General features: G+C 31.4%; 4 protein-coding genes across 7 annotated transcripts; 2 read left to right on the top strand and 2 right to left on the bottom strand.

Annotated features, from left to right (window-relative positions):
* Window positions 1-557: 557 nt before the first annotated feature.
* Window positions 558-2896, bottom strand: LOC120769675 (probable serine/threonine-protein kinase yakA). Its single transcript, XM_040096795.1, has 3 exons — window positions 2068-2896; window positions 1410-1993; window positions 558-1343 (listed from the first exon to the last, which is right to left on the bottom strand). Exons 1-3 carry the CDS (start codon window positions 2119-2121, stop codon window positions 815-817), a joined length of 1167 nt encoding a protein of 388 aa, XP_039952729.1. The 5' UTR covers window positions 2122-2896; the 3' UTR covers window positions 558-814.
* A 526-nt stretch (window positions 2897-3422) lies between these two features.
* On the top strand, window positions 3423-4967 carry LOC120769676 (geranylgeranyl transferase type-2 subunit beta). The gene has a single exon (XM_040096797.1). It carries the CDS (start codon window positions 3582-3584, stop codon window positions 4605-4607), a length of 1026 nt encoding a protein of 341 aa, XP_039952731.1. The 5' UTR covers window positions 3423-3581; the 3' UTR covers window positions 4608-4967.
* A 229-nt stretch (window positions 4968-5196) lies between these two features.
* Window positions 5197-9642, bottom strand: LOC120769674 (ectonucleoside triphosphate diphosphohydrolase 5). Of its 3 annotated transcripts, XM_040096792.1 has the most exons (7): window positions 9480-9642; window positions 9271-9411; window positions 7310-7463; window positions 7111-7254; window positions 6386-7028; window positions 5979-6321; window positions 5197-5912 (listed from the first exon to the last, which is right to left on the bottom strand). In XM_040096792.1, exons 2-7 carry the CDS (start codon window positions 9301-9303, stop codon window positions 5823-5825), a joined length of 1407 nt encoding a protein of 468 aa, XP_039952726.1. In that variant the 5' UTR covers window positions 9304-9411; window positions 9480-9642; the 3' UTR covers window positions 5197-5822. The 3 variants fall into 3 exon arrangements, with proteins under 3 accessions (XP_039952726.1, XP_039952728.1, XP_039952727.1); XM_040096794.1 differs by lacking the exons at window positions 9271-9411; window positions 9480-9642 and adding an exon at window positions 9141-9167; XM_040096793.1 differs by lacking the exons at window positions 9271-9411; window positions 9480-9642 and adding an exon at window positions 7557-7672.
* Window positions 9643-10236: 594 nt separating this feature from the next.
* Window positions 10237-26707, top strand: LOC120768120 (ethanolamine-phosphate cytidylyltransferase). Of its 2 annotated transcripts, none has more exons than XM_040094671.1 (7): window positions 10237-10745; window positions 21247-21497; window positions 21580-21646; window positions 21726-21838; window positions 22932-23098; window positions 23406-23591; window positions 25343-26707. In XM_040094671.1, exons 1-7 carry the CDS (start codon window positions 10585-10587, stop codon window positions 25658-25660), a joined length of 1263 nt encoding a protein of 420 aa, XP_039950605.1. In that variant the 5' UTR covers window positions 10237-10584; the 3' UTR covers window positions 25661-26707. The 2 variants fall into 2 exon arrangements, with proteins under 2 accessions (XP_039950605.1, XP_039950606.1); XM_040094672.1 differs by having other exon boundaries at window positions 10238-10745; window positions 22971-23098.
* Window positions 26708-27341: the final 634 nt, after the last annotated feature.

Below are 27341 nucleotides of genomic sequence, written 5' to 3'. Positions count from 1 at the left end.
TCCTAGAGGAAGTAATATTGAACGAGATTTTTTACCGGTTTTTAACGAAAATTTTTAACACAAATTTCGCACCATAATTCTTGAGAGCCGAGTTAAAATATAAAAATATTTAATTTTTTCCAAAATACCTTTCTTTAATTCAAATGAACATGATACACATATACGTTATTTACATACATATGTAATTTGCAATAGCACCAGACAGTGGAAATCTCAAAGAATCATAATTTACATAAAAGTTTTTTTTATTTTTTAATTTTCTTTTTTTTACTTTTTAGTGGCTTTGATAAGTTTGGTTCATGCAATTTACGGACATTTTTTCTCTTTCATTTTATAAACAAAAACCCAACGAATGTCATGTAGGTAGCAAAGGATAAGCATGTGTTTGTGTATAAGTATTATGCGTATATAAAAAAAATTTATTATTGCAAAGAAAATATTACTGTTATTATTATTTCTGTATATAGGTGCTTTAAAATTTTGGGTGTTGAAAATTAGTTATTTTTATTATTGCTTTAAAAATGTATCAAATAACTGTGTGTAAGAATTTGCAAAGGTCAAATGATGTTGACTTATAGTCGAATTAATTTTCCAATCAAATTTGTTTGGATGAAAGTCGCAGATATTACTTGAGAGATATTGTTGAGACTGTTGGATGTAGGAGAAAATTAAATGTGTAATATATGTATGTGTAGCAGACAACTGAAAAATGGCTCAAAGACGCAGGAACGCAGTAAGCATTATTAATAAAATTTTTTTTTCTTTACGATCACGGCGATGTTTGAGTAAATATCTTCCGTTGTAATTAACCGCGTTACCGACGCATCTGGAAACCATTGGATCCATCCGGACCACGAGGCAAACGTAAAATGCTCTCTTGCTGTTGTAGTCTTAAAGCCGATGATGACACACTGCCGCCGACTACGGGCGACCATGTTTGATGTTGGTTCTGTGGTTGTGGTTTCGGATGTTGGTGCTGATGCTGCAACGTAGTCGGTAGCGGAAGTGGCAGCAGCGCTGACATTGAACGGGAGTTATAAGCGGGTGGTATCTGTTGTTGTTGCTGTTTCTGTTGCTGCATATAATAGTAGTTAGATTGTTGGTGCTGCTGCTGCTGCTGCTGTTGTTGTTGTTGTTGTTGTTGCTGCTGCTGCTGATGATTGTAATAGTTATTATACATATTAAGTGGCGAACCATTGCCACCACCACCACCTCCGCCTTTGCCGCCAGACTGATTGACCTTGGGGGTAGCGGTGTTGCCCTTGTACGCATTGTTTGTGCTTACAGTCGTGTTGACAGTGGCGGTTGTTGATGCAGTCGAATTATTCGAAGCGTTTGACGCGCTGCCAAATAAAAAAGAAAGATTTTTAAATGGTACTTTAGCAAGTGATCTCGAAAAGCTTACTCACCCCACATCGTCTTCGGGATTTTTTGCTGATCCTAGAATGCGTAAACGGGCTTCTGCGTACTCTTGCTCACGTTGTTGCAATGTTTTAATGGGCTGACGCGGCTTAATACCATTATTACGCGGCTCCATTGATTGAGTTGGACGACGTAGTATCTTCACAGTCTGCAAATTTGTTGGCGTCGCATAATTCTGAGACTGGAACTCGTCCGCTGGTTTATGTAACATCATCATAACCGGCTGAAATGAAGCTGTCATATCGTCCAGTGGCGATTTTAAATCAGCGGCAGTGGTAGTACCGCCTATTGCGGCCTGTACATTGCCACTACTGTTATTTGCGTTGCGCTGTAGTAATTTCATCGGAACGGTTGCGGCGACAGCAGGTGTTGGAAACTCAACTGTGGAGAACGTAAATTGCTTGGAATCAGCTGTTGAAGTTGAGTTTGTATTTTTGGAAAACACTGCAAGTGAAGAATTTGCTGAACTTGTCGAATTTGTTGGCAAATTTGAGCACTTTTTGGCACTATCGGTTTCTTGAGGTTGTGTATCCTGTTGTTTTTGTTGTATCTTCTGCAATGTATCTGTCAACTGAAAGTTGTGGGAAATATTAATATATGAAATAGTTAATTCGAAAAACGAAATATTGCTTGCATTTTACTTACACCAGCTTCATCAATTTCCTCCCAATTGTCTAGCACTTCGTCACCATTGGACATTTCTAGCTGGCGGCGTTTTGGTAGACTGGTGTGTGCAAACTTCTTTACACCTTGATTTGGAAACAAGTTGTACGCTTCAGTGTCCACCTATATCCTTCTGAAGCAAACAAATTTGCCACGTTGTGAAAATGTGTATAAAATCAACGAATTTTAACAACGTTCAAAGCTCTAAGCAGCAACACAGCAATTTGTCTTTTGCTAAGAAGTCTGTCACTTTGCTTTTTTTTGCTTTTCGCTGCTTGCGCTGCACGGCCGTCTGCTGCTGCTGTTGCTCTGCTTCGCCTTTCACTTTCGTCTTTTCCTGCTGCTCGCACTGTTCCGTTTCCCTTTACTCATGAATAATCCATGTGTAAGTTTCAAATAATTATTATTTTTTAAAATCTTATTTTCCTGACTGCCCTTGGCAATGCAAACAAATTTAGAGACCTTCCCAACGATTATATGGTCGCCCTTTCTATTACGTTTACTGACAATAGCAGCGCTGCTACTGTTTCCACAACTTCCAGTTCCTCGTTGTCTTTTCACTATTTCTTTCGCTTCAGCCAGCGTTGCAAATTTTCCACTACACAATGTCCTCACGCTTTTTTCACAATTTGCGTTTTCTATTTTTCTACAATTAATAGCAAATTTTACAAATGGATTTACGTTTACACTTCGAATTTCACACGTTTTTTAAAATGAATTAAAATAGAATGTGTGAAATTTGGGTGGAATATTAAATTTATATTCTCCTCTGCCACCGCTGCTGCTGCTGCTGCAACTCCGCTACTTCCACGAATCACGACTACGAAGATAAAGAAGGAAATGATGAGCAATCACAAAGAAATGATAAAATATAAAGGCAAGAAAACTGTGGAATGTGGAACACAAATGGGTTTGTTCGCTTACTTCCATTTGATATGTAATTGGAGCAATTTTTAAAGTAATATGGAAAAACAGCTGATAGTAGTATACTTTAAATCATTGGTGTATGCAAAAATTGGTGGAATGTTTGCAAAAAACTAAAAGTTTGAGTCTTTAAATAATTTTCGCTATAACTTTATGTTATATATATATTGTAAAATTGTTAAACATAATTAATATGATAAATAATCACATAAATATTTATTTAATCAGTATTTCTTTATTAAAAGCGATCGGTTGCTCTCTTAATGCAAATTTTTATATATTTATATATTGGTATTTACGACTTCACAACAAATTCTTAAGTTTATAACGGCGTTGCAAATTTGCGAACAGCGCTGAGCTCAAATGACATTTTTCTTTTTATATATCCAGCTGACATTCTTGATTAATAATTATTTTGATCTTGCCTCTTTCTATTTTTACTTTATCAATTAACCAATAACAACGCGCTGTTACAGCAAAAGAATTAAAATTAATCAGTGCAGCATTGTAGATACGTATATACAAAAGTAATATTTTAGCCTTTAAATTACGAGTCACAGCAAGTCTCAAAAATGGATTTCACAAGTTTTGCAAAGCCCTGTAACGTGGACGCCAATAATGAAAAGAACTCCACGGATTTACACTTTTGGAAACATGTTGAATATATTGAGAATCATGGAAAGGATCAGGACGATTACGAATACTGCATGACCGAATTTTTACGTATGTCTGGTATATATTGGGGTGTGACAGCCTTAGATATAATGAACCAGCTGGATCGTTTGGATCGTACATCAATTATAGATTTCATACGTCGCTGCCAATGTCCGGTTACAGGTGGCTTCGCGCCATGTGAAGGTCACGACCCCCATATATTATACACACTTTCTGCCATACAAATTCTCTGCATTTATGACGCTTTAAATGAAATAGATTGTGAAGCTGTTGTGCGCTACGTAAGTGGTTTACAACAATTCGATGGCAGCTTTTTTGGCGACAAGTGGGGTGAGGTGGATACACGTTTTAGCTTTTGTGCTGTTGCCATACTTACACTATTGGGACGTATGGAGGGTACAATTAATGTAGATCGTGCAATCAAATTCGTAATGTCATGTTGCAATCAAACCGATGGTGGCTTTGGTTCGAAACCGGGCGCCGAATCACATGCCGGCTTAATATACTGTTGTGTGGGCTTTCTTTCGCTAACACAAAGTTTACACCTACTCGACGTTGATAAGTTAGGGTGGTGGTTATGCGAACGTCAACTCACTTCGGGTGGTCTAAATGGACGACCAGAAAAACTGCCTGACGTCTGCTACTCATGGTGGGTGCTCTCTTCATTAACCATTATGGGACGTCTCCATTGGATTAGCGCCGAAAAATTAAAACAATTTATACTAACGTGTCAAGACAGCGAAACTGGTGGTTTTGCTGATCGCACCGGTAATATGCCAGATATCTTTCATACACTATTTGGTATCGGTGCTCTTTCGATATTAGGATTTGAGGGACTCAAAGCGATTAATCCTACGCTGTGTATGCCACAGTATGTAATCGATCGTTTAGGTATCAAGCCGCAAATATTGTCAAAACCATAAACTCGCAGATGTAAATCATTTTCGGTAACAGCCATATTGCGCAAAGTTCTAAAATATTCTGTTAAGTACATAAAGTTTGCACAACTACAAAAATAAGTAATTGAAAACAAACTTATAATTACTATATTTTATTATTTGTTTATATTAAGTATGATGTAAAGAAAATGTAAACTCCAATTGTTTTAATTCCTCTGTGCAACATATCAAAGATATGTAATATTAACTTTATTTTTGTTTGTTTAAACAGAGTTAGTAAATGTAATAGTCAAGATAAAATAAGAAAACAGAATTAAAGACATTTGTATGAAATAAGCGATAAAATGTACAATAATAAAGAACATATGTAATGGACACACGTCAGTCGTTTTCTATTTTGACTTTTTTTTTGCGGTTTTAGACATACATACTTAATCCATAAAATATTTTTATTGCAGACCCTTATTAAATATTGCTTGCACAATAATCCACATAATGTCATAATCTTATACAATCAGCAACATCATAGGTTCCGCTGCATGTCATAACAATCCAAGTGTTGTTTACATAGCAAAAACAATATTTCAAAAAACAAAAATCACAAAGCGTGGAATTATAGTTGATTTAAATTGTTATTAATTTATTTATAATTATTTAATAAAGTACAGTACAGCATTAGATCGTCAAATTGCAATTTATTTGTAATATTTACACAATCCAAACAATATACTGCTACGATCATATAGGTTAAAGGGTTTTTGTTTTATATACACGATACTTTACAACATTTAGGAAAATTATCTAAACAACAAATAAAAGTAAATCATATATTGGTAAACTCAATGCCAACACATAGTGTTTAACGTCAGATAAATGATTAAAAGCTATGAATAATTTCAAACAAACACATTCGAATTAGTCACAAAAATATCAATTAAAGTCACACTACATTAAGATTATTGAATTCAAATAAAAGTGACAATATTTTAGATTACTAAGGCACTAAGGCATTTAGTTAGAAAATACAATTATTAGCGCTAAATCCTAAATAGCCTCGAGTATTTGCACAATCCTACGGACAGCCGCTGCTGCACTGGCTTTAGATATATTGGGTTCTTAGTTACGTTCTACACAGCACTTTTAATTTTTATACTACCAATTCATTAGCACTAAATAAAAAAATTTTATATGTATACTTTTTGGATGTGTTTGCGATTTTTTCACTATTGTAATTTAGATTTAGGAATTGTATTTTTCATCGCTGGTCAAAACATTGTACGCACAGCCCAACGCCCATGAAATTTCATGTCCATCGATTTTTTTGTAAAGCTGCATATTAAGGACGAAAAATTATTAATGAAAAAATCAAAAAAAAAAATTGAGTTTATTTATTACCTTTATTTTCTTGCTATCGCCCAATCCGTAACCTTCGCGCAACAAAACCGATATAAAAGTCAAATCGAAGCACATAAAAGGCTGTTCGTCATTCGCAATGCTACATATTTCCTCCGCCTTTTTGCGATAAGCAGACACTGTAATCTCACCGCCTTGGAAGGGGTCAATAAGCCCAGATTCTATGGCACGTTCGAAATAATAACTAAAAGCAGCCACCGTATGTTGCTTCAATGTGAAGGGTTTCGGTTTAACCAACGGTAAAACTTGAGTTTTGACTGCCTCCAAGCATTGCTCAAAGTCTACGATCGGCTCTTCAGCAGTAGATTTCGGATTAGGTTTGCCACTGTACAAAAAAAAACAGCAAATATTTAAAATATGCAACAAAATACACATCCGCAAGCTTTTACCTCACTTTATATTGTACATTCGAGTAAGTCCACGTACGATTGTTAATTATCGGATTAACGCATACAGACTCCACATTAGTATCATCTTTGCTGTAACCCTTCGTAAATACTGAGTGACGCGCCGCCATCAAACCCAAACCTAAGTAACTGTGCGTAAAGACGGCAATTTGCCGATTCAATGTATTCACTTCGTGCATATACTTTTCGTAGAGAGGTAATTGATCGGGGTCTGTAGGTGCAAAAGTGACTTGTGTACTACCGCCACCCAAATCCAAGGCCGCAGCTTGATTGATTTTGGAAAGGCGACCAAGCAAAAAGTTAACTGTAAACCACGAAAAAATTCCCTCGTCAGTTCCGTCCATAATCTCTACTGCATCTGGCTCAACGCTAAAACCCGACTTTTCGAAAAGTTCACGCACGGCATTTAAGAGATTTTCGGCCTTATGTTGTGGCAGAAGCCGCAGGCCAGCTGTTGCTTTAAGCACTAAAGGCGTCGTTGACCATTTTTCTTTGGGTACAAACGCTTTAGCGTCATCAAGTAGCAGTTTAATGGAATGTGCACCTTGGGATGGATTTTCCGCAAAAGACGAGAGTCCCGGCTTGCGTTCTTTGAAGAGCTCCTCAGACAAGACCAGCTTGTTGTCTTTAAAATTTTGGTAATAAATTATTGAAAATTTTAGGGTAGATATAAATGAAAGTGTAACTGAATTTAATTTTTAACTTACCAATAAAACTTCTATCAAATTTGTATGCCAAAACACGACTGCCTGTAGAACCAGCGTCGATGATAACAGCAAACTGATTGCGTGTATAACCTAATTTTGATGCCAACCGTACCAAAAATGGGCTGGTGGAGTCCAAGTAAACACCTGCAGTTATTATAATTTCTAAATTACTGGTTAAATTATTATTAAAAAATTTTACCAAAAAAGAATAGCAGAAATGTAGCAGACAATACAAGACAGAGAAATGAAAGCTTTAGTCCTCTAGGTAAGCCCTTCGATCCACCACCGTTTGGACTTGCAGATTTACGTCTAATGGTAGCAGCACCACCCGCTTGGTCATCGTTTGTGTTCAACTACAAGTGTTAAAGAAAGATAATTAAAATTTGTATACACTTTCGTGGTTTATTTTCTTCTCAGGAGAATTACCGATATTTCCGTAAACTTACCAATTGGTATTCAAACATCATTATACGACATTTAGTTAAACATTTTGATACGCTTTAAGGTCTAAATACACTTAAATTAAGCCATTCGGCTGTATAAATATTTAACTTTGTAAAAGACTACCTCAATTTTAGTAAAATTGTTGTAAATGCGGCAAATTGAAATGTCAAAAATAATTTGTTGTCGTAGCAGAAGGTCGGTGAGAAAAATAAGTACAACGATGTTATCGAAAAGCAGCTGAGCACTTCAGCGCGTATATCGTATTATAGAAAATTTTAATGTACACCAGAGAACGTATTTTTCTCTGGTACATGATAAGCGACATATCGTAAAAGACGTTGGGGAAAATATCAAAAACATGATAAAACAAATATTCTTTTTACATTTAAGTATGATATTTAAATAACTTTGTTATTTTTTCTATATTAAATCTATCGTAAAATTTTATACAGTGAGAAAATACTAAAATATGAAAATAAATTAATATTATACTTTATATTATTGTATGAAATTATATAATTCTAAGAACTTTTGAGTTTACTTTGTTCATTTTTTAATATTAATTAATAAACTAAAAATTAAATGGTTATGTTTCTTGTGTGAAAAGAGCAAATATTTTGGAATGTCATTTTACTATTTAATTTCGATGCAAAATTCAACTGTGAGTCAATTAAATGAAAAGCGTTTCGTATAATTTTAAAATAACCTTAACAGTTTATCTTATCTAAAATCAGCAAATTTTAAGATTGTACAAAAAAAATACATTACATTTATTATACCCGACATTAGACATTCTCTTATCAGTGAAGTGTGTATAGTTATACAAGTAAGTAAAAACCAAGGCAATAGTCGTTAGATACATTTATAAATATTTTGCAAGCACACCATGACACAGCAATTATGTATATACCGGAATTTTCGAACTTACTACATGCAAGTGAACACTAAATTTAATATACATATATTAGAACTTACACTATATTTTAAATTATATCTTTGTTTATATACTTTTATATTCGTCTTTTTTAAATTGTTTTGTATGCAGCTGACAGAGCAGTGGAAAAACAAGCATAAACTAAACTAAAAAACTTAATTTAAATCTATTCATGATAAATGAGCCCTGACCACAAAGAAACTCACGTCACAGTTTTTTGTTTAATGACCAACAAACGCACTACAATAATGTCATTAAACTTGGCATCAAACGTGCAATTTTATATATAGAAAAATAAACTTTGATCTAACACTAAATAGCTTGTAGGTATTTGTTACGATACAAATGATAATTACTTAACAGCATCAGTGAACTTGGCAGATATATACATACATATATGTATATGATAATATACTTATATAGATATTAAAAGTCAAATAACCTATACAATATATTTTAAATAAAGTTAAATGGCCAATTTTACATCAGAAGTGTCACTAAAATATTTCAGATGAAACAGTATTGTATGTTTATGTAGTGCAATTAGTATATAAACCAGTTAGCCTCCTAATCTCGAAAAACTACGAAACTACCAACTGCAAGTGCATAGGTTCCCATGTCATAGAAAGCTAAACCGGTAAAATTTGCCCACCTCACAATTCATTCTATTGCTTATGCCTTCTGTTAGCCGCTAAATTTCGGCTGAATTTCTAGCTTGTGGCTAGTAAGAAAAGTACTGAAATTATAAATATTTAAAATAATACATTTATACTTCTACTCACCTTACGTTGCCGCACATCTTTTGGCGACGTCATCTTATTTTATTTGTTCGTTATTTGCTTATATCAACGTAATGCGCAAATAATATAACTTTGGTTAGGGACTGCTAATGTCAAGTCGTTATATTGGCTAGTTACGCGCGGCTAATTAAAGCGAATCAGTTAGTATCAACTAAATAAATATGAACAATGCACTGGCTTTGTGTGTTTACTTTATTTAGCACCACTCTACAAGTTGGACATGTTTTCTTCCGTCGCGTTGTAAGTTTGCCCTTACTTCGAACTTATTAGTGACAAGCAAATATTCCAATAGCACAGGCTTTCATAAATTTAACACATTGCGCTTTAATTTCACAGGAACTACTAAAATTTAGTGGCGAAATGAGATAGCGACCGGTAATGCAAAGGCAAACAAATACACAAATGTTTAGAAAAATAGTAAGCTGAAGAGTGGCAGCCCTAAAAGTGGTAGCGCATGCAACGCTGTGGCTGATGGGGTCCACAAACAATTTTTGCTGTCTATATTGCTTAGCTTTGGTTTAAATGTTGGTGTTTTTATCAACAGATAAATAAATAATAATAATAATGGAGAAAGCAAGTATAGTGCAATTAATAGTGCATCACATAGAAAATTATTATTAAAAGACTTCGTATTATCTTTTATTTTGTAAGTTTGAAATACCAATTGATTTTGTTTCCATTTTATATAACATATAACGGTATCAAAATAACATAAAGATTACTTATATTGGTAAATTTTTGCAACTTTTCTACCTTTCAACTTGTTTCCCATAAACTCATTGCTCTAACAATATGGCAATGCTTATCAATCAAAGTCAGCTGTAATGCAGAGTTAAAATTTTATCACTCCCTTTTCCTACTACCTTTTAGTACATCACTGTCTAGTTTTTGTTGCTGCGCCAGTGTGATTTTTCGCTAAAGTTGTGACAGCTGTATAAATTGAAATAAATTGTACTGCGAGTGGTCATAAAATCCATTTCGCGTGCTGGCATATTATATATAAAATAGAAATAGAGGAACATAAATAATTCTTGTTAAGTTCTTGAGTTGTTCGGATGTGTTTTTTAATACTCGTACAACGTTGTGCAAGTGTTTATAAATAAAAATTGTTAAGTAGTATCGATACGACAAACAATTAAAGTAGGCGTGAAGAAAAATTCGATATATTGAAAATTATTAACATAAAAGTATTATACAATTTTACAATCTGAAGAAAATTTTTTACTGAACGCAATAAAATCAATTAGTGTTTAAAGCAGCTGTCACGCATTCGTTGAAAAAAAGAAAGCAGATAAAATGAGTGAAAAAGTGAACCAACCGCTGAGCAATGAAACCAGCAACGCCCAGGTGGCGACCGGCCTTAGTAATAACAATCGACAAAGTCAAGATCAGCAGCAACAAACTACTGACCAACAATCAGTTGAGAAAAAAGAAGTACGCGTCTGGTGTGATGGATGGTGAGTCATTTTACAATTTCCCTTATGTTTGAGAAACCTTTAGGAAATATGTATGCAATATACCACGAAGTCATTGATATATTAAAATATTTGCTACTAAAATTTTGATTTCACACCTAATATTATATAATGTTGCGTCATTATTCAATGAAAAGTTTGGAACAGCAATATTAAATTTGCACAGCTTTTGTGAAATAGTTCGATAAAAAACCAAACACACAATAAATATGTATTTTGTTTTGAGCTATGGCTATGATGCATCCAACAGAAGTTTGCTTAGACGTTCCGTGTTTTGAACACATGGCCACGATAAATGATAAAGAGCATTATTTTCATGGTCAGAAGGTAGTCGCTTGTGCATGCCTACTACATACATAGTATGTATATGCCCTTGACATTGATGCAAGCACAAATTTTGCATTGTGGCAAAATGCACAAGATACTCGAATGTTATTGAAAAACCTACAACGAAAAATTGAAATGTCAGCCATTCGCAAAGTAGCCATTTACGATAGTCAGTCATTCAATTAGCGGCGTTACTCACTTGGCTGCAAACTTGGTGCATAGGCATGTTTATTTGTGTGTCCACAAATACATACATATGTATGTATACGCATGCATTCTACATAACGCTTACATTGTAGTTCCGCTATGTTATTGATAAGAGTAGGACAGTTCCGGCTTGACATGATAAGCGAAATATGCCGCCAAAGACTCTATCTTTAACATGTTTTCATTTTCTTTAAAAGTGCAGAACATGTTTTGATTGCCATGTATTATTATTATTTTCCGATGTATGTATATATTGATTACTATCGCTTTTTCTCATTTACTCATATGTTATTAAAAATTGCATGATAAAAAATTGTAAACATCGTTTGCAAAATGACAGAGTCTTTAATGTTAATTAATAGGCCTTTAATGTGTTCTCTGTCATTACATATACATACATATGTATGTATGCAATGTGCTACCCACAATCACTCAATATTATTTGCATATGTTACTATAGCTATTCGTATGGAATTTTCCGCAGGTTCTACCTATACGCTAAAACATACAGTATATTGCATTGAAATCACTTCGCAGCTAATATGAATATGGCAAATGTTAATTGGTAATTAGCAAAGCAACTTGTTAAGTTACATATTTTTTTTACATAAAGTGAGCTGTAATGGAAACATGTTGCAAAAAAAATTATTTATCAATATTAAAATTCTCGCTATATTTGGAAACGTTTTAGTTTATTATATTTTATTAAAGGTAAATTATTGGGTATCCGAAAAAGTTTTTTGTATTTTGTCAATAAACAGTGTCCATTTAGTGTCGGAGAGATGAGATTTTATGTTTCATTTAACCAAAAAAATTAAATTCGGGGAAGTTGAAAAAAAGTAACACTGTTCAAAAATGAGTGAAAATAATGAAGAAATTCGCCACGCAAGCCACCAATAAAATTATTGAAATTTACGGAGTTCATGTAGCACAACAATGGTTCGCTTGCTTCCGTTCTGGAAATTTCGATTTACACTGATGACAGTTTTACACCAATGGAATAATGTCTCTAGCGGAACAATTGCAAAAAGGGGTCGATATATGAATGTATAAATATAAAAAAAATAAGTTGAAGTTTGATTAGAAATACGAAAAGACTTTTTCGACTACCCAATATTTGAAAATACATTTGTATAAAATATAATAATCAGAGTTGCGAATTTTTAATTAAAAAAAATTAATCCCAAATTATTTTTTAAAAATTGAATTTCTTTTATCCCAAAATCGGAAATGAAAATTGATAAAATATCTTTTAATGTAAAATTTGGAGTAAGAAATAAAAATATTATTTTTCACAGAAAAAATAAAAATTGGGATAACAATTCTTATATTTATTAATTCGTTATTTATGATTAAATATGTATATCATACTTTTTCATTTTTATTTATTCCTGTTTGGATTTCTAGGAACATTTAAACATTATTTGTTCTTATCTTTTAATAAAATTTTTTGGAATTATAATTTTTATTTTTAATCCGATTGTTGGTATTAAACATTTATTTTTAAGTTTACAATGGGGTATTTGGGATAATAAATGTGAAAATTATTTTGAATTAAAATTTTCGTGATTACAAAAAATTGTATTTTATGTTTTTTTGATAACAAAACAATAACTTTACCTTCACAAAACAAGCCAACTGCGAAGTAAGTATGTTCTCAACAATTTCGTGAAATTTAATCATCATAAACAAATAACTGCAATGCACATAAGCATAAATAAATGTATATTTATGTATGTACATATGTACATATGTGCATTCATGTATGTATGTAAATTTTTACAAATATATTACATACTTATTAATCATTGGTTTGCATATTTTTCTCTTTTGTGCGTGATTTTTCCATTGTGGCGTGATGAGTGAAATGCCACAAGAAAAGTTCATTTGTATTTTTAAAATGATTTTTACTTATTTAACGTATTGTATTCATTATTTCTCGTTTAAAGCGACTTAACGAGCGCGACTTCAATGTCAAGTCATGACTTTCTTTGCATTTCGCAAATTCTACTGTGCTTGCGAATGCAAGAGTCTCATAAAAGTAGAAAATATTCCACACTTGTTCGTACTTACTCGCAAAAAATGTATTTATGTACGCATTTCCTCTGTCGTTTATATATTTTTGTGAGCTTTTCGGTCGAACTGGTTTGAGTTTGAATCTTAAGCGACTTTATTCAATTTCATTCATTTGTTGTTACTATTGTTGTTGTTGTGTTTTGGCGCGTTTTAAAAGTTGTATAGATACGCAGAAATCACGTGATTTGCCTGACCACCACATCATACCATCCGTCGTTAGTACAACAATTTTGCACACTTGAGTATTTATGTACATATGTATGTATGTTTTGCGCATGTCTGCGAATGTGATTAAGGTAATTCTTCTTGTCGCTTAATTCGCAGCGAAATTTAAGTTTAACAAGTACAGAATTTAATTTTTTTGCAATTAAATAAAAAATACCAAAAAGAAAGTTTTAATTAAATGTGTACAAAATAATAAAAGCAAGATTTGACACTTTGTCTCTTAAGCTAACCTCACACTATGGTATTGCCTAAAATATTTCTCTACATTATTTGGGGAATTTTTTATGATGCTATAACACTAAAGACGGCATGTACATACGTATTCATACATATGTATTTATATACATATGTACTTTAGCACTGTTTCCTACTTGTAAAAAATTTCCTGATTTTCTAAAAAAGGCATTCAAATTGTTTATCAATCGAACAATGCATTGCAACATGCCACTTTCCCCGACACGTGCCATTTGTAACTAAAAATATTGAAGCAACTAAATATAATTATATTGTTTAAATGCAGTATTTGCATATTTGTGTACAAATAGCCATAATATGTTGTCTTAGAAAATTATAATATTCAAGTGATAATGAAACGGCTGTTAAGAAAGAGCTACCATCCGATTTGTATATTGTAAGCATAGTCATGAAAATGAAGGAAAACCTTTACATTTCTTTAGACAAACACATAAAGCAGAAAATATGGTTCCAGCAAGTGAAAAAACATAGTTTTCCGAAGTTATACGTATTACATATGTATGTAAGTATACATATACATATATGTACACACATGGATGCACGTGAAATAATGTAACAATAATAATATTAATGAAAATTTCACAGAAATTTTTATACCTGCAAAGTTTGTAACACCCAGAAGGAAATAAAGAAAACGAAGATCCAATAAAAATATACTTATAAATAGATAAATGATCTTTGTGATGAGTTGAGTTGATTTAGTGCCTCAGTTTTTGAGATATTGATTTGGAGTTTTGCACACATCCATCTCGGAATAAAATATTCAGATCGGAAAACTATAGCATATATTCATCAAAATCAACTACTTGTATGGAAGCATTTTTAATTGTGTGGAATAGCAATTTCGTTTCTCGTTCAACAAAACAAAATTGAAAACAAATGTTTTTCGTTCGTTTCCCCCTCTTATGTAGATTCAGTTGCATACACATGATGTTATAAACATCATAAAGAGTTTTGAGCACGATTTAGCAGCATGTCTTATCAGCCCCTAAGATCCATTGAATAATACGCTAACTGCGTGGCCGTTCACCTTAACAAAATATTTGAAAAATGTACAAAAATAGATTTAGCTAGAAAGCTGATTGTTTAATTGATAAAATGAGACATGCCTGCTGCCACTTCCGGTATTCCGCGTTTACTACGCACTCTTTAAAAAATATTAGGAAGCAATAATAATTAAAATGAATCGCTGAGTTATCTTTATCGTCAAAGCAAAGGGTCATCAATTCGTTCAGTGATTCCCATTTTCAAGCGTGCAAAATGCTTGCAAACGCTAAAGAGTAGAGTACGCACATGCATGCATACGTAGTATGTATTTATATATGTATGTATGCACATAGAATTAACTAATAAAGTGACAATAATACTTTTACTGCTGATAACGGTGGATTCCAAATTCTACAGAAAGTCGCCTGATGTTCTTTCCTCCAATCACATACGGCCCACCATTGACGTAACACCTTCAATTGATTAAAAATTGCCTATGTATGTATACTCATCTATGTACATATGTATGTATGTATGTATGTATGTATGTATGTATGTATGTTCACGTAATGTATGTTGATATGTGTCAGCTTAATCTCGGTCCCTTGCTCCAATTTAATACATATATAGCATACACATCTACACATGCATATTGTGAAGGAGGCACTATACAAGTGTAGTGAGTGTGGGGTTTATAGCCTTAGCCATCAGGCTAATGGCATTATGTGATAGCGACAAACATACATACACATGTATGTACATGCTCAAATACAATCATTCAAAAAATAATGCCAGCACATTTGATAAGCTAACATGTAGTATATTTCGCCCAACAACTAAAGAGGCCGTAAGCTATACTAAGTACAAGTAGCTCGCGAAGAAGCATTGTGATTATACGAGTGTCGCAGCGCACGCTGGTTGAAGACGCTATGTAATCTCCGGGAGCAAAGGTTTGCTTGGCTTGTCTCTTGTGCCCATCTGCTTTCCGGCGGTCCCATTGCGCGCACTACATTGTGGATCTTGAATTGCTATAATTAATTGTATTTCTTTTACGGATTCATTCTCGAACTTATTTGATTTACTATAGGTGGCAACTAATAAATTATTTATTTGATAATAATTAACATACGTAATTCTTGCTAATCATTAGTAAGACATTGCGTTCGATGTAAAAAGTGCTGATTTTGCGCAATATTTACATATTTTATTGAGGAAATCGCTGAAAGCGAAATCATTGAACTTGTGTTTGTGATCGCTTGTGCTGTAATACTCGATAGTTTTTAGTCGCTACAGCTGACTCATTAATTCGATAATGTTTTTTAAGATTTTTTTTTTAATAAAAATAAATTTTATTTAGATAACTGTTAATAAAGTTACTTCTTGATTTTGCGAAAATATTTAATATCAATTATCAGGGTTGCAAATAATATTAAAAAAAAAGATAATTAAATTATCATTTAGATGAAATTTTTATTTTTTAATTCCAAAAATCTTAATTAATTTCAAATATCAGATTGAAATATTAAAAATTAATTTTTAATCACAAATAGCGCACAGAAAAATAAATTATTTAATAATTTAACAAATTTTATTGATTTTGAATTTCACTTTGTGTTATCATGTTTTCAATCTTCTATTTCCAAGTACCGAGTGAAAGAATTGGAAATTAATATTTAATCCCAAATATTGGACTGAAAAAGAAATGTTAATTAACCCCAAGTTTATAATAATAATAAAAAAAAGTTTTTGAACTTGTATATTTTTCGCCCTTTATACTTCATGTTCTACTATTTGGAACTAAGGCTCGCACAGTGCCATTATATTGAATACTCTAAAGTAGTGGTTTTAATTCTGATTTCGGGATTAAAAATTAAATTTTCAAGTTTTAATATTTACGATTTTTTGTTAATAAATTTATTTCAAATAATTTTTTTTGTTAAAACAAAAGTAGTGATAAAAAAAGTGCTCATATGTTCTTCAAACATATCAGTTTTCATAAAAATTTGTTTATCTAATCTATTTGATATTGTAAGAATTAACCGACTAATTAAACTACCAAATTTTGTAGTAATCTCTAAAGAATGTTTCGAAATGTTGTTTATCTTTTTCATACGACCTTCTTAGATACATATGTATATTTAGCTGGTAATATTCGAAGAATTAAATTTTTGATAAAAATGTCGATTTTTTTTAAGTGTAATTTTTTTCAACAAAAAAAAAATATACATATACATATATTTTGGACGGCTTCATTTTTTCAAAACTTAAAATTTTGACCGAAATTTTCCGAATATTTTCGGAAGTGTTCCTGGAGATCGGCTACAGATCAAGTGTATTCAAAATTGTTCAAAATAAATCACCTAAATAAAAACTAAAATTTAAAACGATTTTTTTTATAATGTACTTTCAATTTCATTCAACATTCTAGAGTTATTTCGTTGTTTACTTTACTCTTAATTGTTAAAATATCATTATTTTTAGTAAAACGTGTGCAAGTGTTTGTTAAAAGTCTAATTATGCACAGACACCTGTGGCAGTGATCTTAATATTCATTTGTTTTTCGTGTTCTAAGTCAATAGAAAAAAACTGTTATAATGTTTGCAAACAAGCAAAAAATTAATATAAACAAATAAACGCCTTTTAAACATATTGAAATTTATGCGAAATTTTTTATATTTGTGCAAATTATTTTGATTATTTGTTTGCTATAAATATATTGGCGTAATACTTTCATATGTTTTAACAGCTTTTCAAATATTAAAAAGTGCAATACTTTACGGTATATATGTAACTACAAGCGTTTATCAAGCGCCCCATATAGAAAAGTGTCATTTTTTTTTAATTATGCGAATTAAGCTAGACGAAGCAAATGGCACATGGCATGTACATATGTACATATGTATTTTTCATCTTTTTAATTGGTTTTTAATACCTTTGCTTTTCTTAATTTCTTGAACTCACTGGAAAAATACTGTTCTTAAACACCATTTGGTAGTTTTCCGGTAAGTGCTCAGGCCTTCGAAATTTAATAACCACACAATCATATAATGATAAAAGCCACATTTTCTGTGAAAAAAATTTATGCCGGCTGTCACAATTTGACAAATGGATTGACCATCAAAGTTCTTGAATGATATGTCATTGCTATGAGTAAGCAAAATATTGGAGCTATGACGAAAAAACACTGCGACGTCTGATATCGTTAATCAATAATATTTATTCGTTTGCAAAATGCATGTGCGTATGCATGTGTTTAATTTAGAAGTAAAAAATTTAATTATGAAGTGGTCATGTGGTAACTGCAGCGTTTGCCGACCATCTGGCTGACAATGGCGTTGGCGCTGCTTTCATTTACTTTCGACGTATGATAAGTAGTACTACCGGCATCCAAAGAGAATTCTTTGCTACTTTCTGTAAGACTTTTTTTTACTCTGTTTGTTAAAGAGAAGAAAGAATTAAAAAGCCCAAAATTCTCAGCACAATTTTTACACCAAAAATGCAAAAATTACACACAGATACGATGTAAACGGAAGATGAGATGAAAAAGGTCTTGCCACGTACAAAAAAATCTTTATAAAATAATGTAGAAAAACAATTTTGAAGATTTTTTTTTTAATATTTTCAATTTTCAAAATATCAAAAAACAAAAAAAAAATCGATTTTTAAATTGTGTAATATATAAATTTTTTTGAAAATAGTATTATATTCGAGGCACCAGAAGTTACTTAAATCGTAAGCTATATACTATTATACATACATACATATAATTATAATAATTTGAAAAATACAAGACATTTTAAAGCTAAAAATACATATTTTACATTTACTGAAAACACGTCATCTGAATACATCTGCACATACAATTTAAAAATTTATTTGCTTTAGACACTTCGCAAAGAAAGAACGATATACATTTTTAAAACAAACATGCATTTGTATATTTATAATTATTTCGAAAAAAACAGCTACGTTGGCACGCCAACAATTCGTTAAACGCGCTACCAACCGAATGATTAAAAACAAGCAATAAAAAGGTAACTTGTGCTGATATGTTCATATATACATACATATGTATGTACATACATACCTGTAAATCACACATCCATGCGCATTGTTTTGTTTTATCTTCGCATTTTTTCCATAATTTGTCTGGTGGTCGGTCTTTCACTTGTGTGTATTCGCACACACCCATCAATGCGGTAAAACAACAAAATAGACATTGAAAAACTCGTTAACTGCAACATATGATCGGGTACAAAGTACAATCGTGTCAACAGCTGAGTCGGCTGAATTATTGTGTTTGCGGTGTGCGCGGCGTGATGTGGGGGCAAGAAACGGCCCACTGACCAAGAGATTGGCATGATGGAACGATGAGTTTGATTATGACTTGACAGGAGGGGAAACTACGTATGTGTGTATGTGTTTGATGTGATGTGCACACGTATCAATGTGTTCATATGTACATATGTATATATATGCATGAATGTGTTGATAGTAGAGTGTGCTGTTTACCTCGACATTTGGCGGCAAATTTATTCCGTGATTTTTTGCTAGAATTGCTGCAAAGTGAAATATGCGTATGTATGCATGTGCGTATGCATATTGGCTGCTCTGTTTATTATTGTTTTTTTTTTTGCTATTTTTAGTTTATTTAAAGTTTTGGCTCTTTTTATTAACATAATCAATTAACATAAAATTGTGCGAAGTTCATTAACTGTAATGACAAATATTGCATTATGTGAGGCGGTCAACCCTGAATTTGCCACAGAACTTATTTTAGCTAGCCATAGTTATTTGTAGAAAAGATGAGCAAATAGAAATAAATTAATTTGAAAATTATAGCATCTACTATTATAGCACTATATGTATGTGTATGTGTAGGTATAATATGATTTTAATAAAAAAAATTGAGTTTTTACTTAAAATCGATAAAAATGTAGTACGATAAACTATAATTATAATATATTTAATTAACAAAAAATGCTACTACTTAAATATGATTTTGATTAAAAACACGACTTTTAACTTAAACATTTTTTTTTGGAATTTTGTTGTGTGAAAACACAGCTGTTCTACTAGCAAATCTTCAAAGTATATTTTTTACATCTTTTGCTGTGTGCCAACATACCTGTGTTGCCTAACAGCTAATATTGAAATTAAAAGCCTCCTGTCGCATAAATTAATTATATTAAATTTATTTACATAATACAATACAATACATTACATAATACATTTTCATATTGTCATTAGCTAGTTCCAATTGGGATATCTGCAAGTGCACATCCGTACTAAGCATCGGTTAGTTACAAAGTCGGTTGATAACGCTGTATTGCCATTATCAAGCTTTCAGTGTAAATTGCATTACAAAAAAAGCGTGATTTGCGCTAGGAAAATTTACAATAAGTATAACAAAAAAAATATTTAATTGTAATTTAAGAACCTGTGAGCAGGTGTTGCACGATTTTTTTCGCCGCTTTAACAGCTGTTGCCTAGCTGTCAAAGTTGTTTGATTTATGTTTTATTTCTTTTTTTTTTTAATTTTAAAGAAGTTTTTACGTTTTGATTATAAAACTGTTTAATTTGTGCAAGAATCCTTGAATTCATGTCTAATGTTAGTTACATTATGCTGCAAAGAAAAATCACGATATTGCCGGTATAGTTAAGCACTCATTACTGCTAAATAGTCATGCGCTAGTTGAAAACTAGCCAAAAAACATTAATTATCATTCATTAAAGCTTAAATTTAGTTTAATTTATCTAAAGGTGTATCAAGTGATTTCTAACTTGTTTACTTTTTAGCAGAAACATGTTTCATACGTTATATTTATCTTGAGTTGCTAATTAAAATGTCAACATTGAGTGGTAATGTACAATATATCGTAAAAAATTGCCTGACTCAGAGAAAACTTGTTGGTTGCTATTTAATTGACTTTGTGTGGTTTTTTTTTTAGAAGTAGTGCTTCCTTATCTACACGCAAGAAGTCAACCTACCAACGTTAACGATTTTAGCCCGATTAAACAGAATTTTTTCGAGGAACTCCGCGTTTGAGTTGCAAATCTTTGCGTTAACTTTAAAAAGTTGTTTGATTTTTTTGTGCAACTCTATAAAATACTCGCATCTTTGTATTGCTTAGTAATGAAAACTGAATGATTGATTACAGGAAGGTTTTCGTTTGAAAACACTTTTTTTTGTCTTAATGGATGTGACGTGTTCGATATGAAAAAAAAAATAAATGGTAGTACACGTAACCTATAATTATTACAGAACGTATGTTTGTGTTATGGCAACTAAGCCGGCATAATATTCAAATTAGCGTCATCATTATTGTCATAATGCGCTTATACACACTTTATATAAACTGGAATGCCTACTAATGAATTCAACTGTCTTCTTCTTCCCTTGCAGCTATGATATGGTGCATTTCGGCCATGCCAATTCCCTGCGACAAGCCAAAGCGCTTGGCGACAAAGTCATCGTTGGCATACACACCGATGAGGAGATCACAAAACATAAAGGACCACCCGTATTTACGGAGGAGGAGCGCGTCAAAATGGTCAAGGGCATCAAGTGGGTGGATGAGGTGGTGCTCGGTGCGCCCTATGTGACAACACTCGAAGTGCTCGACGAATACAATTGTGATTTCTGTGTGCATGGCGGTGAGTACTTGTCCAACATATCCGAACGTGACAAACAAGAAACTGAAAATATGAAATTTTTAATTATTTTTCATGTTCACAGATGACATCACTATGACCGCAGAAGGCGTGGACACATACCACCTTGTGAAGTCTGCCAACCGCTACAAGTATGTACATACTTAATTGAAATATTGATTTTCAATTTGAATTGTTATTAAATATTCGCATTTTCCTGGCTTCTTACAGAGAAGTACGCCGCACTGCCGGTGTTTCGACGACGGATTTAGTCGGACGTATGTTATTATTGACACGCAATCACTTCCATCAAGGCTCTGCCGAATATGCCATAGAGAAAGAAGGTAACAGTTGTTTTAGTTTTGCAACAGCAAATTATTATTTATTAATATCATAAGTGCTAATATCATGGGGCTTCTAATACATACACATATTTACGTTCATTTTTGTTTATCGATAAATTGAGTTCTTTTATATTTTGCTTTCAAATTAAAGTAAGATTTATTTTTGATTTTTTAAGCGTATGTTGATAAACGTTTTTACTTTCTTAGCTAAAAAAAAAATCGTATATCATTAGTTTTATATAAAATTGCTTTATAAACATATACTACAACAATAATTTTTTATGAATATATATTTTTATATAATTTTTATTGCCTCGTGCTTACTTTAACGTATAATAAGTATAATAAGTTGAATTTACTTGAAATTTCACGTTTTCATAATAATGAAAGTCACACAACCACATTTCAATAGTTTTCATACATTTTAACAAACGTTCTCAGCTCTGTTTTCAAAGAGATTAAATAATACACATTGATTACCGAAACTAATCGTTCAAACAGACCACTACAACAAACCTACATACATGTATTGACATCATTATTTATTATTTCGCATGTTTTTGCATTTTTAAATCTGATATCAGCGTAAAAATTTTCAAAATTTTCACATGTTCTCTCTCGCATGTTTGTTTCTTTCGTTTGTCCACTTTGTTTATCCTCTTTTCTCTTTTTTCTTTTATTTCTATGTACATGTCAAACGAAATTTGCAAAACAAAAAACCTAAAAATCTATCTGAAATGACCATGCTATCGAAAAAATCAATCAAATCACTCGTAATTTGCTAATTACTAAAACCCTAACTGCTATTGCACTAAAAAATTTGCTAAACACTTGTAAATTAACTTTGTAATAAACAATAACAAAACGCCTAAAATTATGCAATGCCAATTGCATGGTACTCGTAATTCATTCCATGCGTATCGCTCTCTTTCACTCTCTTTGAAACTGCTATCAACTATCAACGCTATGTGCTCTCTGTACTAAAAAACAAAAAACAACCGCAATTGAAATTGAACGTCAAATTGAAATTTATGAAATTTTGTGCATTCATTACAAATTTTGTGCATATAAATTAATAAAAAAAAAACAACAGACTTAACTAAAAAAGTACAAAAAATGAAATTATCATCAGGTTCATCTAATATGGGACAAGACTCATCAGCGAAAAGTCCGTGGACCGGCTGCAGTCAATTTTTGCCAACAACACAGAAGATCATACAGTTCAGCGATGGCAAGCCACCAAAGCCGAATGACAAAATTGTAAGTAGAAGCGGCTGCTAATGAAATACAATTATTGAAAAAAAAAACAAATTGAAATTATAAATTTTATATATTTTATAAATACTTCCCTAACTCGAATCACCATAATCCACAAATAACCTTCAAGTTAGAGTGACTTAAAATTATGGAATCAAATTTGAATTAAATTTGACTTATTTTGCCAATTCAAGAATTCGAGTTATCAAGAACTTCGTGTTACAGAAGTTCGAGTTATGGCAGTTTAACTGTATATGCAATAACGGAAGGTAAAAGTTTTGATATAATTCTCCTTTGTTTGCTTGTACAGGTGTATGTGGCTGGCGCTTTCGATCTCTTTCACGTGGGCCATTTAGATTTCTTGGAGAAGGCTAGGGAATTGGGTGATTACTTGATTGTTGGCCTGCATACAGATCCCGTGGTGAATTCGTATAAGGGTAGCAATTATCCCATTATGAATTTGCATGAACGCGTGCTCAGTGTGCTGGCGTGTAAGGTAAGCTGGAAAAGTGAAAATTGTTTTTTTGTTCAATATTTTTACTTCAAAAATTTTGGATTAAATAATAAATTTCCAATTTTTATTTCCGGGGTTGGGATCAAAAATTAAATTTTTAATCTTAAATTGTGATTTCGGGAATTTTAAAATTTAATATTTATTTCAAGATGTTGGGATTGAAAAGAAGTTATAAATGAAATTTTAATATTTAATCCCAAATACCTTGGATAAAGATTAAGAAAGTATTTTTCAGATTTAGGTAACATACTTGCATAGCCAAAGATTTGAAAAAATTACTATTGTAAATAATTACAAAAATAAAAAGTATATATTTTTTGAAAGTTCTGACTACCCCTAATCTAATTTAAAAATTAGTAGAATAATAATTAAAAAAAAATATTTTTAAATTAAAAGTTGGAATTAAATGTTAAAGCAAATAAATAAAAAAAATTTCTAAACTATGTTAATATTTTATTAAAAAAAACTTTTCTTTTCGAAAGATAACTAAAAAGGTGGAAAATCATGTTCAAACGCAAAAAATGCCAATTCTAAAAAAAATATTTTTAATTTTTTTCAATCCGCTGTTTGGGATTAAAAACTTATTTTTCCGAATTTTTTTAATATAATTTTTTTACTTTTCATTCCGGTGTTTGGTATTTATTTTCTTCTTAGTTTTCAATCCGGTATTCGAAATTAAAAATTTCAAAATTATTTATAATAGTGATTTTAGAGATTGCAAAATAACTTTTTAAACCGATTTTTGGGATTAACATTTTTTCACTCTGATATTTGGGATTATTATTTTTTAAATTCGGTATTTGAGATTATAAACTTAAAAATTATTTTTATTTTTCGAAGTATTTGTTTTTTGTTGTATTAAGCATTATAAATAATTTTTTTTTAATTTCGGTATTTGTGATTAAAAATTTATTTTTAATTTTTTCCAAAATTTTGTATTATTATTATTATTTTTTTCATTCCGGCTTTTGTAATTAATATTTTGCTTAGTTTTCAACCCCGTATTTGGAATTAAAAATTATTTATGATAATGATTTTCGGAGTTGCAAAATATTTTTTTAAATCGATTTTTGGGATTAAAACTTTTTACTCGGTTATTTGGAATTATATTTTTGTCAATCCGGTATTTGAAATTATAAACTTAAATTTTATTTTTAATTAAGGTTTTCGGAAGATTTTTTTTATAAAAGATTTTTATTTGGGATTAAATTTTTATAATATAAATGCTTTGTTTTCAATCCGGTTTTTTAAATCAAATTTAAAATTTTTTTTAATAATTATTTTCGGAAATGAAAAATAATTTTTTAAACAAATTTTTGGAATTAACATAATTTTGACTCCGATGTTTGGGATTATTTTGTTTTTCAATCTGGTATTATAAACTTAAAAAATATTTTTTTATAATTAAATGTATTTAAGACGGTATGTGAGATTAAGAATTATATCTTTTTTCAATCCGGTATATGAAATAATAAACTTAAAAAATATTTTTATTAAAGATTTTCGGAATCCATAAAATTATGGATTAAAAATTATAAATTAATAATTTTCAATCCGGTATTTGAGAATATAAACCTAAAAATTAATTTTAATTAAGATTTTTGGAATAATTTTTTGCATTACTGCAACCCTGATAAAAAAAAAATAAAATTGTAACTTAATCTTGATTATTTATTATTTTCTGATACATTATTTGCAACACTGTTAATAATATACAATTTTTCTCTTCACAGTATGTCAACGAGGTCGTTATCGGTGCGCCCTACTGTGTCACCGAAGATCTGCTCGATCATTTCAAAATCGACGTTGTGTGCCACGGCCAGACACCGATTGCGTTCGAAGATGGCAAAATCGATCCTTATGCTGTACCAAAGACACGTGGCATCTTCACGCTCATCGACTCGCAAAACTCAATGACAACTGAACTCATTGTCGAGCGCATTATTTCACATCGCATCGAATATGAGCGCCGCAACAAAGCCAAAGAGAAGAAGGAATGCGAGGCATTCGAAGCGCTGCAGCGTGCCAAGCAAACACAGAAAGCTGGTTAGGATTAGGCCAACAAGCCGACGGGTCAGTGTGTACACGAGTGCAATGCCCTTTAAGGCATTATCCCCTTGCTTTTATACATTTAGCATTAGTTAGCGCATAATAAGTTTAGAGTAAATCGCGAGACGCGCACATACTGGACCCGCTCGGTGGAAAAACGCTGTGCTGCAGCACTAACGCCTACAACAACATTTTAGTTTCTGTTGAAGACATGTGCTTTTTAAGTTTTATATTGTAGTAGTGTATTTTTAATGTTCTGTTTACATTTAACTCGCATAATTTTATATAGCACCATTTTGTGTGTGTTTCGTATGTGTGTATGTATGGTATATGCAGTTGTTAGCGTGCAGTTTTATTTTATAGAAAATGTTCATTTTGAAAACTTTTTCCAATTATGGCGTACAGATAATGCAATATTTATACAATATGCTCAGTTTGAAAATATTTTTTTTTTTTAATTTAGCCGAAATTGTATGTGTGTACGTATAACATATTTCTCAGTTAGCTTCTGTTGTCAATTTAAATACAAAAAGGCACACACATTAGTTATAACTTAAAAAAAATATGCAAAGTTTGTAGTAAAAACTAACTGTAAATTTTCCATGTAATTGCTGGCAAATATACACGAAAAAGCTTCGTGTTGAACGCGTTTATGCTAAGTTAGTGAAAATACTAGTAATACGTATACATACATATATGGCTTGCAATCAAGTCTCATGCCAAATAGTAGTATAATAACTGTATAACGTGGCAGGAATATATTTTTTACTGCAACATTTACAAAATATTAATGAAAATACAATTTTGGAAGTGCGGTAGTTTATGGCGTTTGTGCATGGGACTATGAAAATTTATTTCTCAAAATATTTGCGATTCTATCAACAACAAATCAATCAATATCTCAATATTTTTGTACAGCATTTTGTTGCTTTCGTTAAAAAAATGCCAATTTTTCGAAAAATCATGCGCATGCTTAGTCTTATGTGACACGATTTTGTGTCTTTCTAATTCAATTAAACAAAAGAGGCTATCATAGCTCCATATAAATTTAAAAAAAATTAATATATAAACATTCAAACCTCGAATAGTCGCATATTTTGGCTTATGAAAGCAATACATACATAAATTAAAATTTTTATTTTATTTTTTGTTTTTCACTTTCACTTTCACAAAATTGACTACTACGCTGTGAAATTGTATATTTCTTTGGTACAAGTATTTGTTTGTTTACGTTTTATTCATATTAATTTCGTTTCTTTTCTAGTTCGCAATTTATTTTTTATTTTAATTATTTCATATAAATAATATTAAATATATATACATATGTAGTTTATTAAATATTGAGACCAAAAAACAAAAACAATTCATAGCATCTGAAAAAGCAACATTTATTTGGTCTGTTAATATATAAAAAAAAAAACATTTTGTCAGTTGTTTTTGTCGTATGATATACAAATAATTTATTATACTACTTTACTCAATAAAAAATAATATTAAAAAAAATAAAATAAAAATTCTTTTGATAAAAAAGAAATTTGTGCATGAGTCGGAAACCTAAGAGCAATAACCTAAATGGGTTATCCAAGTAGAGGCACTTTTTCAATGGCCTTTTTTTGACAACGGACTTTTTCACCCTTCTTGAGACTCAGCATTCATTATTGCATAACATTCGACTGAATAGAC

Source organism: Bactrocera tryoni, chromosome 2 (genome assembly GCF_016617805.1).
Source record: "Bactrocera tryoni isolate S06 chromosome 2, CSIRO_BtryS06_freeze2, whole genome shotgun sequence".
Classification (NCBI taxonomy): Eukaryota; Metazoa; Arthropoda; class Insecta; order Diptera; family Tephritidae; genus Bactrocera; species Bactrocera tryoni.
This window is presented reverse-complemented; position numbering and strand designations above follow the sequence as displayed.

Coding starts and splice junctions, on each gene's coding strand:
- LOC120769675 (XM_040096795.1), bottom strand. CDS start 2,121: ATGTCCAATGGTGACGAAGTGCTAGACAATTGGGAGGAAATTGATGAA. Junction 1,994..2,067: donor AGGAAATTGATGAAGCTGGT/GTAAGTAAAATG, acceptor CACAACTTTCAG/TTGACAGATACATTGCAGAA. Junction 1,344..1,409: donor AATCCCGAAGACGATGTGGG/GTGAGTAAGCTT, acceptor TTTATTTGGCAG/CGCGTCAAACGCTTCGAATA.
- LOC120769676 (XM_040096797.1), top strand. CDS start 3,582: ATGGATTTCACAAGTTTTGCAAAGCCCTGTAACGTGGACGCCAATAAT.
- LOC120769674 (XM_040096792.1), bottom strand. CDS start 9,303: ATGACGTCGCCAAAAGATGTGCGGCAACGTAAG. Junction 7,255..7,309: donor ATTTCTGCTATTCTTTTTTG/GTAAAATTTTTT, acceptor TAATAACTGCAG/GTGTTTACTTGGACTCCACC. Junction 7,029..7,110: donor ATTTGATAGAAGTTTTATTG/GTAAGTTAAAAA, acceptor AAAATTTTAAAG/ACAACAAGCTGGTCTTGTCT.
- LOC120768120 (XM_040094671.1), top strand. CDS start 10,585: ATGAGTGAAAAAGTGAACCAACCGCTGAGCAATGAAACCAGCAACGCC. Junction 21,839..22,931: donor ATATGCCATAGAGAAAGAAG/GTAACAGTTGTT, acceptor AAAAAACAACAG/ACTTAACTAAAAAAGTACAA. Junction 23,099..23,405: donor CAAAGCCGAATGACAAAATT/GTAAGTAGAAGC, acceptor TTGCTTGTACAG/GTGTATGTGGCTGGCGCTTT.